Source organism: Paramisgurnus dabryanus, chromosome 20 (genome assembly GCF_030506205.2).
Source record: "Paramisgurnus dabryanus chromosome 20, PD_genome_1.1, whole genome shotgun sequence".
NCBI classification, from domain to species: Eukaryota; Metazoa; Chordata; class Actinopteri; order Cypriniformes; family Cobitidae; genus Paramisgurnus; species Paramisgurnus dabryanus.
Window position 1 is genome coordinate 23,392,116 of NC_133356.1, and position 11,949 is coordinate 23,404,064.

Sequence of the window (11,949 nt, forward strand, 5' to 3'; positions counted from 1 at the left end):
TAATTGTGTCATTTTTTTAAATTGCAATCACATTGTAATCACAGACAATGAACAATAATTGCAAACAATATTCTACAGATTACAGATTACCAAGCCTCTATAAACTGTAAAAGATCTGCAGTACATAACATCAGTTAATAATGTATCAACGTATCACTGCAATCTACATATACCATAAAATAATTCCCACTTAATTATGGCATCTAACAAATGTCTGTTACATATAATGTGCAATAAATATTTACTTTGGAGCATAAACGTCTTATTTTAACTTTTTCTCAAAAAAAAAGCAAAGCTAAAAATCAAAAACCGTCCTCTTTAAGTGCTGTAAATCTGTGTGTCACAGTCAAAATACATATTCATACACATGTATTCTAGAAAGTGCAGAGTTATGTTATCTTTGCAATCACAATACTCGACGGTGATACAAGAAACAGGAAATCTTTGAACATGTTTACATTTTTTAAATATGCAAAATGTTTATGAAACATGCGTATCCCACTCTAACAACTTGAAATATGGGTACAGCAGAATAGGGCATCACGCTATTAATCTTGCAGTTTCTGCTCCAGTTCTGCAAACACTTTTTTGTTGATGTCATCCACTTCATCCTCCACCTTTTCAAACAGAAAGTTAGCTGTGCATTTTGCAGCCAAAAAATGCTAAATGTATACTCATGAGATCAGATCTATATCTCTTACCTGTTCTACATTGTCTACCTCAGGTACATAAAACTGCAGCATGTTCTGGATGCCATTTTTTAAGGTAATTGTGGAGCTTGGGCAGCCTGTGCAGGAGCCAACCAGCTTTAGCTTTACTGTGCCATTCTCAAAGCCTTTAAATATGACATCACCACCATCCTCCTGTACTGTAGGTCTTTAAGAAAGCAGAAATTGTGTTGTGTAAGTCACCTTCATAAATAAAACAATTGCCAGATACAGGTTTATGTAATTGATGAGCTGCACAAGTGGCATAGCTTTTGAAAATATGATTACAAATAAGACTTGAATAACTTTGGGTTTCTTTCTGCAAATCATTGTACATGTTAACAAGGCATGCATATAAGACAGTCTGTGAAAGCAGCTATTGAAATCATTTGTAAAGATAAAACTCTTAAAGATAAAGTTTCCTTATGAAGCTATACTGAATCAAAACCATTAATACATACCTGATTCGTGTATCTAAAAGCTCCTTGATCATGGAGACAACTTCATCATCATCTTCTGTGACAGCTAAGGAAAAAACACTGACAATGATGATCTGAAAAATGATATATCTATACTTTTTGCTTAAATGCAATACAACTAAACCATCTTTTCTAGTCAAAGTCTCACTCACTGCTCTCAGCATGTGTTACTCCTGCTTTGATGTGCTCTCCGCTTTCAAAGAAGTTAGTGATGACCTCAACTGCATGTCTTTTAATGTCCGTCCATTCAATGTCATCATCTACCTTCAATAATCAACAATGAAAATTAAATGCAGTATTTTAATCTACAAAGAAATATGGAAAAGTCTTATTGCTGATTCTTACCTTAGTCAGGGTGATAAAATCGGGGCCATAAAACACACTTTTTATGCCTTCAATTTGAAAAAGATCTCTGTTGGACAGAACAGTAACACATTTAATATAATGCACAGCAAGACAGATGCAGTGCAGATGATTTAGTGTTCAAATTAAAATCCCTATTTTAAGGGTACAGCATATAATCAATAACACCAAAGTTAAAGAAGTATTTACTTGGCTAAAGGTGAACTCTCAGCTGAGTCTGAAGTGGGAAAATCTTGAGTTCCTGTCCCCAATACAGGCTTACCAGGAAGAAACTTTAAACTTCTAGGATTTGGTGTGTCCTGAGTTGAAATTGAAAGATTTCGCACTGCAATACAAAAAGCTTCATTATTTTAAAACCTAGAAAAAATTATTAGATTCAGATCACAAAAGATTATGTTTGATCTGAGTTATGTGTGATAAAATAAAGAGGACAATAAGTAAAGATATAATGCATCACCTGAAAATGCTTTGCTTTGATGCTGTTGAGACTTTATTCTGTGATTTTGGGCAGTCCAAAAGCACTGACTTCTTTCATTTCCTAACAATCTAATAGAAAATATATTATACCTTATATCACATACATGTAAACACTGTAAAAAAACAACATCCCACGTCTTCTGTTAATTTTAACTATAATACATTGAAGCATGACGCACTTTTAATGACGAATACTACTATAGACAATCTAATACTATACTATACTAAACAAAAACTAATAACTAATACCAAGTTGGAAGGTTTATTAATTACCGTAATATGGGCAGAGTACGGTTACCACATAACTTATTTTGTGCAACATCTAAGCATGCACAGACATTTATTATTTGTTAACGGTTCATCAGATCTATAAATCTTTACGCAGATTAACGACTTAATGTGGAAAAGGATGCGGTAACAAATCAGATATACATACAAGTTATCCATACATGTTTTAGTGATTAATTTAATCATGTTCATATGATTTGGTAAACTTGGTTAGGCTCGCTAATTTACGACCTCTCCAGCTAGTTTAGAGAGTACAAGTGTTGTGAATAAAAACACAAAGCCAATCGTCAACTGACTGTATTATCTAAAAGTACATATATTAGTTTACAAAGAGTAAGATTTGAAATGTGTCTTCAAACCTAAACGTCTGAGCAAATGACTGAGATCGCAGAAAGCACATTAGACTCCATCTTATAGGCGCCGCCATTTCAATTGTTTTGGAATTAAGGACCTCAAAGCTGACAGTAACTCGCCTGATCAAAAACCACACATGCGATCGTTAAAACTATACATACCTTAGTATTAATATTGAAAAAGCGTATAAACATGTTTATTAAATGTATTAGAGAGACCAGGGTTAATTACAAAATTACCTGATGGAAACCAGCAAAACGTATAACAATTTATGAAAAAATATGAATAATAAATGGTAAACGTTGTTAATTTATTTAGAATGAATTACATTCAAGTCACTACAGTAAAAATTTTCGTTTGATAATATTTTTTTACTGAAATTAGTTTTGTGGATAAAAAAATTATTGTGCAAATGTATAGTTTCTTTCCTTACGAAACTAAAAATGCTATTTAATAAAAATGACATGACATATTGTAGGCAAAAGGTGACTTCACTAAAGATGCTAAAATATAACAATGGATTTTATATCACAACATAATTGTCATACTTTCATGTGTGTGTTTTCATAGTTTACTACGGAAGAGGATAAGGGCCACTGGTAAAAAAAAATATTTGAATTCTGACTTTATTTTCAAAATTCTGACTTTAATCTCAGAATTCTGACTTTATTCTCAGAATTCTGACTTTAATCTCAGAATTCTGATTTTAATCGATTAAAGTCAGATTAAAGTCAGAATTCAAATATTTTTTTCACCAGTGGCCCTAATCCTCTTCCGTAGTTTGGTGAGTTTACTTTATTCTAAAATAATAATGACTCATTTGAAAAACATTTGAATGGTGGTGTGGCCTATTTATTTATAATATTTAAAATGTGACAACTTGTCCTAGTAAATAAAACATTTCCACTAAGCTAACAATAATCACAAATTATCCTGAGTACATAACAACTTTGCCAGTTGATTTTATTATATTCACTTGTTTATCCAACAACTATTGCAAAATATGATAAAAAACATTTATAATATGTTTAAGGAACATAATCCAGTTTTAAACTAAGGTTTTTGCAAACCAACATCTTGGTTTTGTGTTCTTCATAATGTTATGAAGTAATAGAAAAATAAAGGCTTGGGATGGGTTTTGTCTGTTTTAAACAATGTCCAGAGGTTGTGTGTGCCCATGATAGAGATATCCAACCCTAATCGAACCTGAACACACCTGAACCTGCTAATCAAGCTTTTCACGGTTACCAAAAAATTGATGTAGGTGTGCTGAATCAAGGTTGGATCTAAAGTAGGCAGGAGGGAAGATCTCCAGGAACAAGGTTGGTGACCACTGGTCTAGGAAGATGCCCACATCACAGAACCTGGAACAATGTTCTTACCCTTGAGAATAGCCCAGACTCTGTTATATATATGGGAATGTTCAGTAAACACATTAGAAGCTCATCCCCATTTAAGTGCTTTATAAAGCTCAATTACATGATATATGTCATACCATAAAATGAAATATTATCCCATCTTACATCATGAACTTTTCTCAGACTAACACGCTTCAGGAATCAAGACTATTTAGTAAGTCATAAAGTAAACATTGGGATGATGTTGACCCAACCCAGGTTGCCTTGTGGCTGCAATATTTTCTTAAAGAAAAGGTGATTGCCATTGGGGAGTGGTTTGATGGAGTAGCCTGTCTCAAATCGTCTGTTGGGTGTTTCAGTAAGAATGTAGTTGATCTGGTAAAGAACAAAGTAACCTAGTAAGGCTAGGATATTTGGAGAAAATTCATACAGGTGTCAAGAAGGAATAAAGCAAACATGCGAAAGGAGACATTTTTGTGAGTTGTATATCTTCTGGGAACCTCAAGACTCCTGAGTTTATATCTTGATCTTTAACCAGCTTGCTAAGAAACATGGGTGTTTGGGTTACCTTACCCATTATTCTTTCTGCCATCTCAATGATCGGGTCATGGACAGTGTAAGTTCACAAAATTTTTATATTCAACTAAAACTTCTAAAATTCTTATTACAAGATTTTTTAAAGTTTGCTAAAAAGTTCATGTTGGTATAGTTTAAAGACACATTTTGTTCTTTTCTTATTGTCTCTATTACTCAGAAGACTGTATTAAAATAAAAGATAAAAGCCTACATGATATTACATGGATTATGGGTGGATAGATAGTTTAACATGGATTTTTCATGAGCTATTGAGGGTTGAATGTTTCAGCTATTGTTTCTTAATCCCCAAAAGTAAAAACAAACTTTAAATCCTTTTTAAGATGCGTTTTTTACAGCGTTGTGTGCATATATGTTACGGCTGATTTCAAAGAACTTATTAATAACTATATTATGATATCATTATCATGACACGTTAACAGTTATTACATAACAAGCTTATCAACAATCCAAGTTATGTTGGTTGCTGATGTCATAAATGTCAAAGCACATACTTTGCTCAATACATGAGTCAGGATCAGAAAAGCTTAATGACGGAACAATAGCACATATTTGTTATTGACCCTTATTACCATTATCATCTTTGTCTTAATAAGCTATGGATTTGTTACAAATATAGTTAATTCTAGCTATTATTACATAAATGACTGTAGGCTACATACATTCAGTAATTTCAATATATCAGACTCATGCACAAACTGTAATTCAACTCAGATTTACAAGTCATTTCAACTTACTATTATTTTTCGTGACTAGAGATGAGATGTTGTTATAACTACAGATCAGTTATAAAATATAGCTGAAAAAGTCAACCTTATTTAAAGTTAAGTTGTAGCTACTCATCTGTTGTCAAAATAAAAAGTTGACATGACTTGTAAATCTGAGTTGATTCAACAAAAAAATTAGGTAGCAAAGATTTTTTACAGTGTAGTATTTGTGGGTTACTAAAAATGCTAGTTATTTTCAACCCAGTGTTGGGTCAAATAAGGAAGAGCTCAGGCCTTTGGGTTGTAATTGACCCTATGCTGGGATGTTTTAACACCAATGCTAGGTTATAACCCATTGTTAAGTTGATTATATGTCAAATATAAATATTGCCTGGGTTTATTTAATCCAATGGGTGGGCACGTCCCTTTTTAGACTGACGGCTGGGTTGAAACTAACCCAGCATTTTTTTTAATGTACTTATTAACCAGATCATACAAGAGCAAATAGATGTACTAAATACAAAAACAATAAAGTATCTAATGTAGCAGAATATAGACATGACTTTTGGTTTATGGAAGGGAATGGCATACTTAAGTTCAACTTAATTAAATTGACTTGTTTATCAATTTTCTTTGTGATTTTTTTACAGATATGGAATTGCATTAAGTTTAAACCATGTCTGCTCACTTAACAACTGGTAATTAGAAAATCTCATTCATCGTTTTTTATGTTACATTTCTATAATTTACTTCTCATAATAAGACTGTGAGGTTTCATTTCATCTTCACAGGGAATACACAAACTCATGTCTGACAAATGAAACGTGTTGCACTTTGAAAAATGTTCCCACAATAAGGTTTGTACAACACATTTGTGACCTTGTCTTTGAAAATCTAAAGTCATTTTTTTGTGATTTAGCTTAGCTCTTAAAATCATAAAATCATCCTATATGTATATTGACTGAGTCAAGTGAAAGACTGCAATGAATGTAAAATCAAACTTTGATGCATATAGCCTTCATTCTAAACGCTTTTATAACACCTATTGACGTCATAATGAATTTCATGTCTTTTCTGTTTATCTTGTAGTTCAAGTGGAACAAACTTACCAGAGAACTCCCTTTTCTCTGCAACAATCAATGCCGGTTCATTTTTGTGTGGGTATAAATGATATTTGACTTTTCATGGTCATTCTGAGGTATCTGGGTAATAGTTGATGTCTTTGTCCCCACAGTCCTGATTTTCAGCATTTTTCATCATGCACATATTGTGGACAGAAGCAGTGTTAATTACCTACTCAGTAAGATTGGTATGGTTATCGGCTGTGTGGCAGCGGCAGGTGCTTTTGTGTCTGGGAACTTTAATGTGAGTATTGTTAAATCAATTTATTTAACTTGCGGCATAATTGAATGTTTCGGCGCAAATAAACCTCTCTAAGATGCTTGAGGGAGTATTTAACAAGACTTTAATGCTATGGTCTCATTATAACCAATAACTTTTTAACACTTACAAGACAAGTATGACAACCTTTCATGTCATGTTGATCATAGGTGTGGCCATAAAACAAACTTTGTAAAGGTTGGGAGGTTTTTCCTGTATGCATAGTTTACAGGAGGTACAGAGTGTAAATATTACGAACACTTCAAGAATGGGTTACATTCAAGATACCATCTTTAAAAATGTACACCTTTTTAAATACTCTATTCATTTATTTTATTAAAGTACATCCCAAATATATACAACAAAGTGATGCATTAAGAATAAACAGACTTAGTTTTACAATTAAATTAAATATTTGGCTCTTGTTTTTTGTTACAGCCAGAAAAGTTGATGGTGCTCCATTATCTGGGAGCTGGATTGAGTTTTGTATGTATATGTCTCTATACCACCATCCTGACATACCTCACTGGAAAATGTTCCCTTACCGGGTATGAACGGTTCCTCTACCCGCTACGTGTTGTCTTTTCAACGATACAGATTTCTGCCACCATCCTCTGTATCCTTTAATGCCCAAACACGTTGCATGGTAATGCATACATTACTGTATCTATAGAGAGCTAGAATCAAATACAGGTGAAATTATTCATAGTTGTACAACATTAAATGTTAATTTTAAAATGAAATGTTTATCCCCTGACTTTTTAAATCAGACATCATCTTCTTCATTCAGATGACGTACTATTATAAGCACATCGCTGCTGTATTTGAATGGATTCTCAGTCTCAATCTGGAGCTCTATGAACTCAGCTATACTGTAGAGTTTTACTTTTTCTCATCATCAATGATTTCAGTGCTTTTAGCAAACAAAGAAGAGGAGAAACCTTTGATTTTATCTTGATGTTGGACAATTTCTGAGTTTTATTCCGTATAGATTCGTTAAATCTAACTATGCAAGCACTGGATTTACTTTGGGGCAGGATATTTCGTGGTGGAGAAAGGGCACCAGTCACTGCTGATAGGCACTTTAAAGTTAGCGTTTTACTTTTTAGAAAACTACATGATTTGACATTTTTGGAATTGTTAAAGATCTTAATGCAATATTTGAGATGTATTAGCCTATCTAAAGACAAATGTTCTTAAAGCTACAGTAGTTCTCATCAGACTGCACAGGTTAATATTTCTTAGATTGATGCGTGCTGCTTAAATGACTGCTTGTGTTTGCTTCACATTTTTAATCTCATTGTGAATAATGTTGAATCAGTTGCTGGCAGGAAATAGGTATTTATCAGTAATGAAAGTTATGGTCCATAGAAAGAGAGAACAATAATAAACTTATTTTTTACTAATTTAAGCTTATATTTTTGGTATCAGTTTTTGCTATCAGAACTTCAGAGACTCGTACATTGTAGACTGAATTTAGGCAAATTGTGCAATGCTATGAAATTCCTGAGATGCCCAATGACCGTAGCATATAAAAAAGATATAAAGTGATTCTTGCTAATTGATAAAGCTGTTTTTTTATTTCATTGCCATATGAAAGAGATCTCTAATGCATGATATTCAACACTTTTCAACATCACAAGCAACAGACTTATTGATCCTGTTTCATATTTAACATGTCTTCATTCTTACATTTATTATTGTATATAATGTTTAGGTATGTGGTATACATTTGTTAAGCAGAAATGTTTATTTTTTTAACCTTAATGTTTTATGGTTTGCTTTTTACACAATTAATGAACAAAAATGCTGTAAAAAGTAAAAGCTGCTCTACTTAAAAACCTTACTTAAAGCTACACTATGTAGTTTCCATGTAAAAATGACTTACAGCTCCCCCATGTGGGTGAAAAGCGAAGGGGGAGGGGCGGGGCTGTGTTTCCTACCCTCCACCGCCACTTTCAGAGTGTGCTTGTAGCAGCTAGGAGGCTGCTCAGGTTGCAGCAACAGTACAATTTGTCCATTTTAAAGTTGTTCTATCACTGAAATAATTTTAGAGACATTATTTAAAGGTAAAAAAAACTACATAGTGTTGCTTTAAATTGGCAATAGGTAAAACAAATTTAGTTTTATGAGCTTAAATATTCTCACTTATAAGAAAATTTTAGATGAAAAACTTTAATTAAAAATAACTTTAATTGGTAACATTTTCAACTAAAATTTTCACTTAATTGGACACTCCACTTATTTTGAAAATATGCTAATTTTCCAGCTTCTCTAGAGTTAAATATTAGATGTTTACCGTTTTGGAGTCCATTTAGCCATTTTCCGGGTGTGGGGCTTTTAGCATAGCTTACAACAATCCATTGAATCTGATTAGACCATGTAGCATCACGCCCAAAAATAACCAAAGTATTTCAATATTTTCCCCCAAAAATAGTTCCCTGCTATCGAAAGATACACTGTCAGAAAAAAAGGTATATAAACATAACCTTTTGGGGTACATTATTGTTTCTTAAGAATCTATTTTGTACCTTTAAAAGGTACAGTTAACTGTTTTGTACCCCTAAAATTTAACTGGTACAAAATTGTTCCTTAAGGTACACAATTGGTCCTTAGGGTATAATATTGTACCCCATAAGGTACAACATTTCAATGTGTTTTATACCCATAAAGGTACAAAAAGGTACCTTTTAGGGTACCACTCCAGCGTCAGAATAAAAACGTTGTACCTTTTTTCTGACAGTGTACTAAGGGGACTATTTTCGGCTGCTGCGTAATATCTTTGCACCTTCTGCAGCCATGTATGGCAGCAAAGTTCTTGATTATTACGCCAAAATGAGAGTATAGTTCCTAGCCATATCTGTCTAGAAAATCACAACTTTTAATTTTCTGTTGGTCTTAATACACAATGTAACTACAGAAGTCTGAATGGCTTCCAAAAACGGGAAAAATGTAAAATGTTTAACCCTATAGGGGAACTCGAAAATGATACAATTTTCCCCAAAATTTTTTATGTGAGAACATACATACATACCATACATACCATACATACATACCATACATACATACATACCATACATACTTCTTTTTACAGTGAATGCAATGCTTGTAATAGTTTAACAATCTATATTTTTGCGTGAACATTCATCAATGACTTTCAATTCAATGACCACGTTCAATTCCAATCTAGTTTTTGTAAATGCAATAACCCTTGATCAAGGCACCTCAATCCCAATTGCTTTCCAGGTGGTATATAGGGATAGCGGCCCACTCCTCCAGGTGTGTGTACTCGCTAATATGTGTTGAATATGTCACAAACATGTCACTTTGACATTAGAGGAAAAATACTTTCTGCTCTAAAAGGCTTTATGATTCACAGGTAGACTATGTCAGTGGTTTCACATCAAACCAGGATCTTTCACCACACACTGGTAAGTCAAGCGTGGTTAACTCATTAAGCAATGCTGGTTCCAGTGTTATTGAAACACACATTCTCAAGTTTGGTAACACCCACTGTTTAAACAAACTCACCTGAATGAGTGAAACTGCACTTCTATTGATGTTCTTTAACACAGTGGTTCTCAAACTGGGGTCCGGGGCCCCCAGGGGGGCCGCGAGATAGTGCCAGGGGGGCCCCAGTTTTATTACATTTTACAAAATACATTTATTTATCATGAATTATGTGTAATTAAACCTAAAAAAAATAAGGCTACTAACCAACAGCACTACTTTGTATAACTTAATATGTTTTGTTTAATTAAAATGTTAAATTTTAGAACAGTTTTTGTCATAAATTTTTTTTTGGGGGGGGGGCCAAGGAATGCACCATACACAAGGGGGGCCGCACGCGGAAAAAGTTTGAGAACCACTGCTTTAACATCCTAACCTTAATGAAGAAATCAATATATATATATTTTTTTTTTTTTAATGAAGGCCCCAAGTTGTTACAATCTGGTAATTTGACATTAATGTATACCGTCTCAATTACTGCAAAGTTAAATAAACTTATCTTGGACTTTGAAAACACGAAAGCCTTTTGGCTATATGCTCAAAGTCCAGGGTGAGGAGTGACTATTTAAACATACTGCACGTCTTCACACACAGCACAAGACAAACTTTTATCAAAAGCAGAAACTGTAGGGGTGAGCGGGAAACTAACACGGGGTTAATTGTAATGCAGCTAATTTACATATTTATACCGGGCAAAGCAATTTGATCTTTTGGTCATTTTCTTTTCCTGTCAGAAGATGATTTACTGTGAATGTGTGAAAAGCTTGATGTGTTTTCGTTAAGCCATTTAACAAAGAGTGTTTTGGAGGCATAAAAGTACTTTTTTTTCATCTTGTGTTTTATATTTCTAAGTTGAGTGTGTAAATCACCAAATCCAACCTTATATTATTTTAATCACTGTCTTGTTACCTTAAACACAACACCATTTCGAAACTCCTAGTAACTGATAGCAGGGATTGAAAACATTTTTACACAGCGGTGTTAGTTTTAACACAGTGTTACACTATAAGCCTCCTGTATACAATGATAATGAAAACAATGTAAATATTAATAATAAAAATAATAACTGTAAATACAATATCAGGGGAAATGACTCAAATTATTTTTTTGTCTTAATTGTGCAGCCCTTTCAAAAAAATATATATATATATGCATTGATGCATAATACGAGGATGATTAGATGAAGGATCATGGATGGATGAATGTGTGGATATGTTTATTATAGGCAGATATATAAACAATATGCCTATAATAGACATATCCACACATATAGACAGAATTGTATTTAAAGGGATAGTTCACCTTAAAATGAAAATTCTGTCATAATTTACTCATCCTCATGTTGTTTTAAACCGGTATGAATTTCTTTTTTCTGATGAAAACAAAAGAAAATCTTGAGAAATGATGGTAAACACACAGCAGTAAGTGACCATTGACTTCCATAGTAGGAATAAAACATATGATGAAATTTAGTGGGTACCATCAACTGTGTGCTTACCATCATTTATCAAAATATTTTCTTAAATATTTATCACAATACTTCCAAAAAAAAATTTCCTACTATGGAAGTCAATGGTCACTATCTGCTGTGTGTTTACCATCATTTCTCAAAATATCTTCTTTTGCTTTCATCAGAAAAAATTCATACAGGTTTAAAACAACATAAGGATGAGTTAATGACAGAAATTTCATTTTAAGGTGAACTATCCCTTTAAATTATTTGTGTTTACAT

At 33.1% G+C, this 11,949-nt stretch overlaps 2 protein-coding genes across 2 annotated transcripts; one reads left to right on the plus strand and one right to left on the minus strand.

Moving 5' to 3' along the window:
* LOC135787292 (NFU1 iron-sulfur cluster scaffold homolog, mitochondrial) lies at positions 1-2,771 on the minus strand. The gene is made up of 8 exons (XM_065297157.1): positions 2,674-2,771; positions 2,007-2,095; positions 1,739-1,874; positions 1,532-1,598; positions 1,339-1,450; positions 1,169-1,232; positions 702-876; positions 1-617 (listed from the first exon to the last, which is right to left on the minus strand). Exons 1-8 carry the CDS (start codon positions 2,739-2,741, stop codon positions 549-551), a joined length of 780 nt encoding a protein of 259 aa, XP_065153229.1. The 5' UTR covers positions 2,742-2,771; the 3' UTR covers positions 1-548.
* Positions 2,772-4,317: 1,546 nt separating this feature from the next.
* On the plus strand, positions 4,318-8,113 carry LOC135787293 (transmembrane protein 150A). The gene is made up of 7 exons (XM_065297158.1): positions 4,318-4,642; positions 5,978-6,025; positions 6,119-6,184; positions 6,417-6,484; positions 6,562-6,692; positions 7,146-7,323; positions 7,478-8,113. The coding sequence occupies exons 1-7, from the start codon at positions 4,578-4,580 to the stop codon at positions 7,663-7,665; spliced, it is 744 nt and encodes a 247-aa protein (XP_065153230.1). The 5' UTR covers positions 4,318-4,577; the 3' UTR covers positions 7,666-8,113.
* The last annotated feature ends 3,836 nt before the right edge of the window (positions 8,114-11,949 follow it).

Excerpts from the sequence above, each read along its gene's own strand:
- LOC135787292 (XM_065297157.1), bottom strand. The coding sequence starts at position 2,741 with ATGGCGGCGCCTATAAGATGGAGTCTAATGTGCTTTCTGCGATCTCAG. Across the intron at positions 1,599-1,738 it reads GAGAGTTCACCTTTAGCCAA|AGATCTTTTTCAAATTGAAG; the intron begins GTAAATACTTCT and ends TCTGTCCAACAG. Across the intron at positions 1,233-1,338 it reads AGTAACACATGCTGAGAGCA|CTGTCACAGAAGATGATGAT; the intron begins GTGAGTGAGACT and ends TTTTTTCCTTAG.
- LOC135787293 (XM_065297158.1), top strand. The coding sequence starts at position 4,578 with ATGGGTGTTTGGGTTACCTTACCCATTATTCTTTCTGCCATCTCAATG. Across the intron at positions 6,185-6,416 it reads AAAAATGTTCCCACAATAAG|TTCAAGTGGAACAAACTTAC; the intron begins GTTTGTACAACA and ends TTTATCTTGTAG. Across the intron at positions 6,693-7,145 it reads TTGTGTCTGGGAACTTTAAT|CCAGAAAAGTTGATGGTGCT; the intron begins GTGAGTATTGTT and ends TTTTTGTTACAG.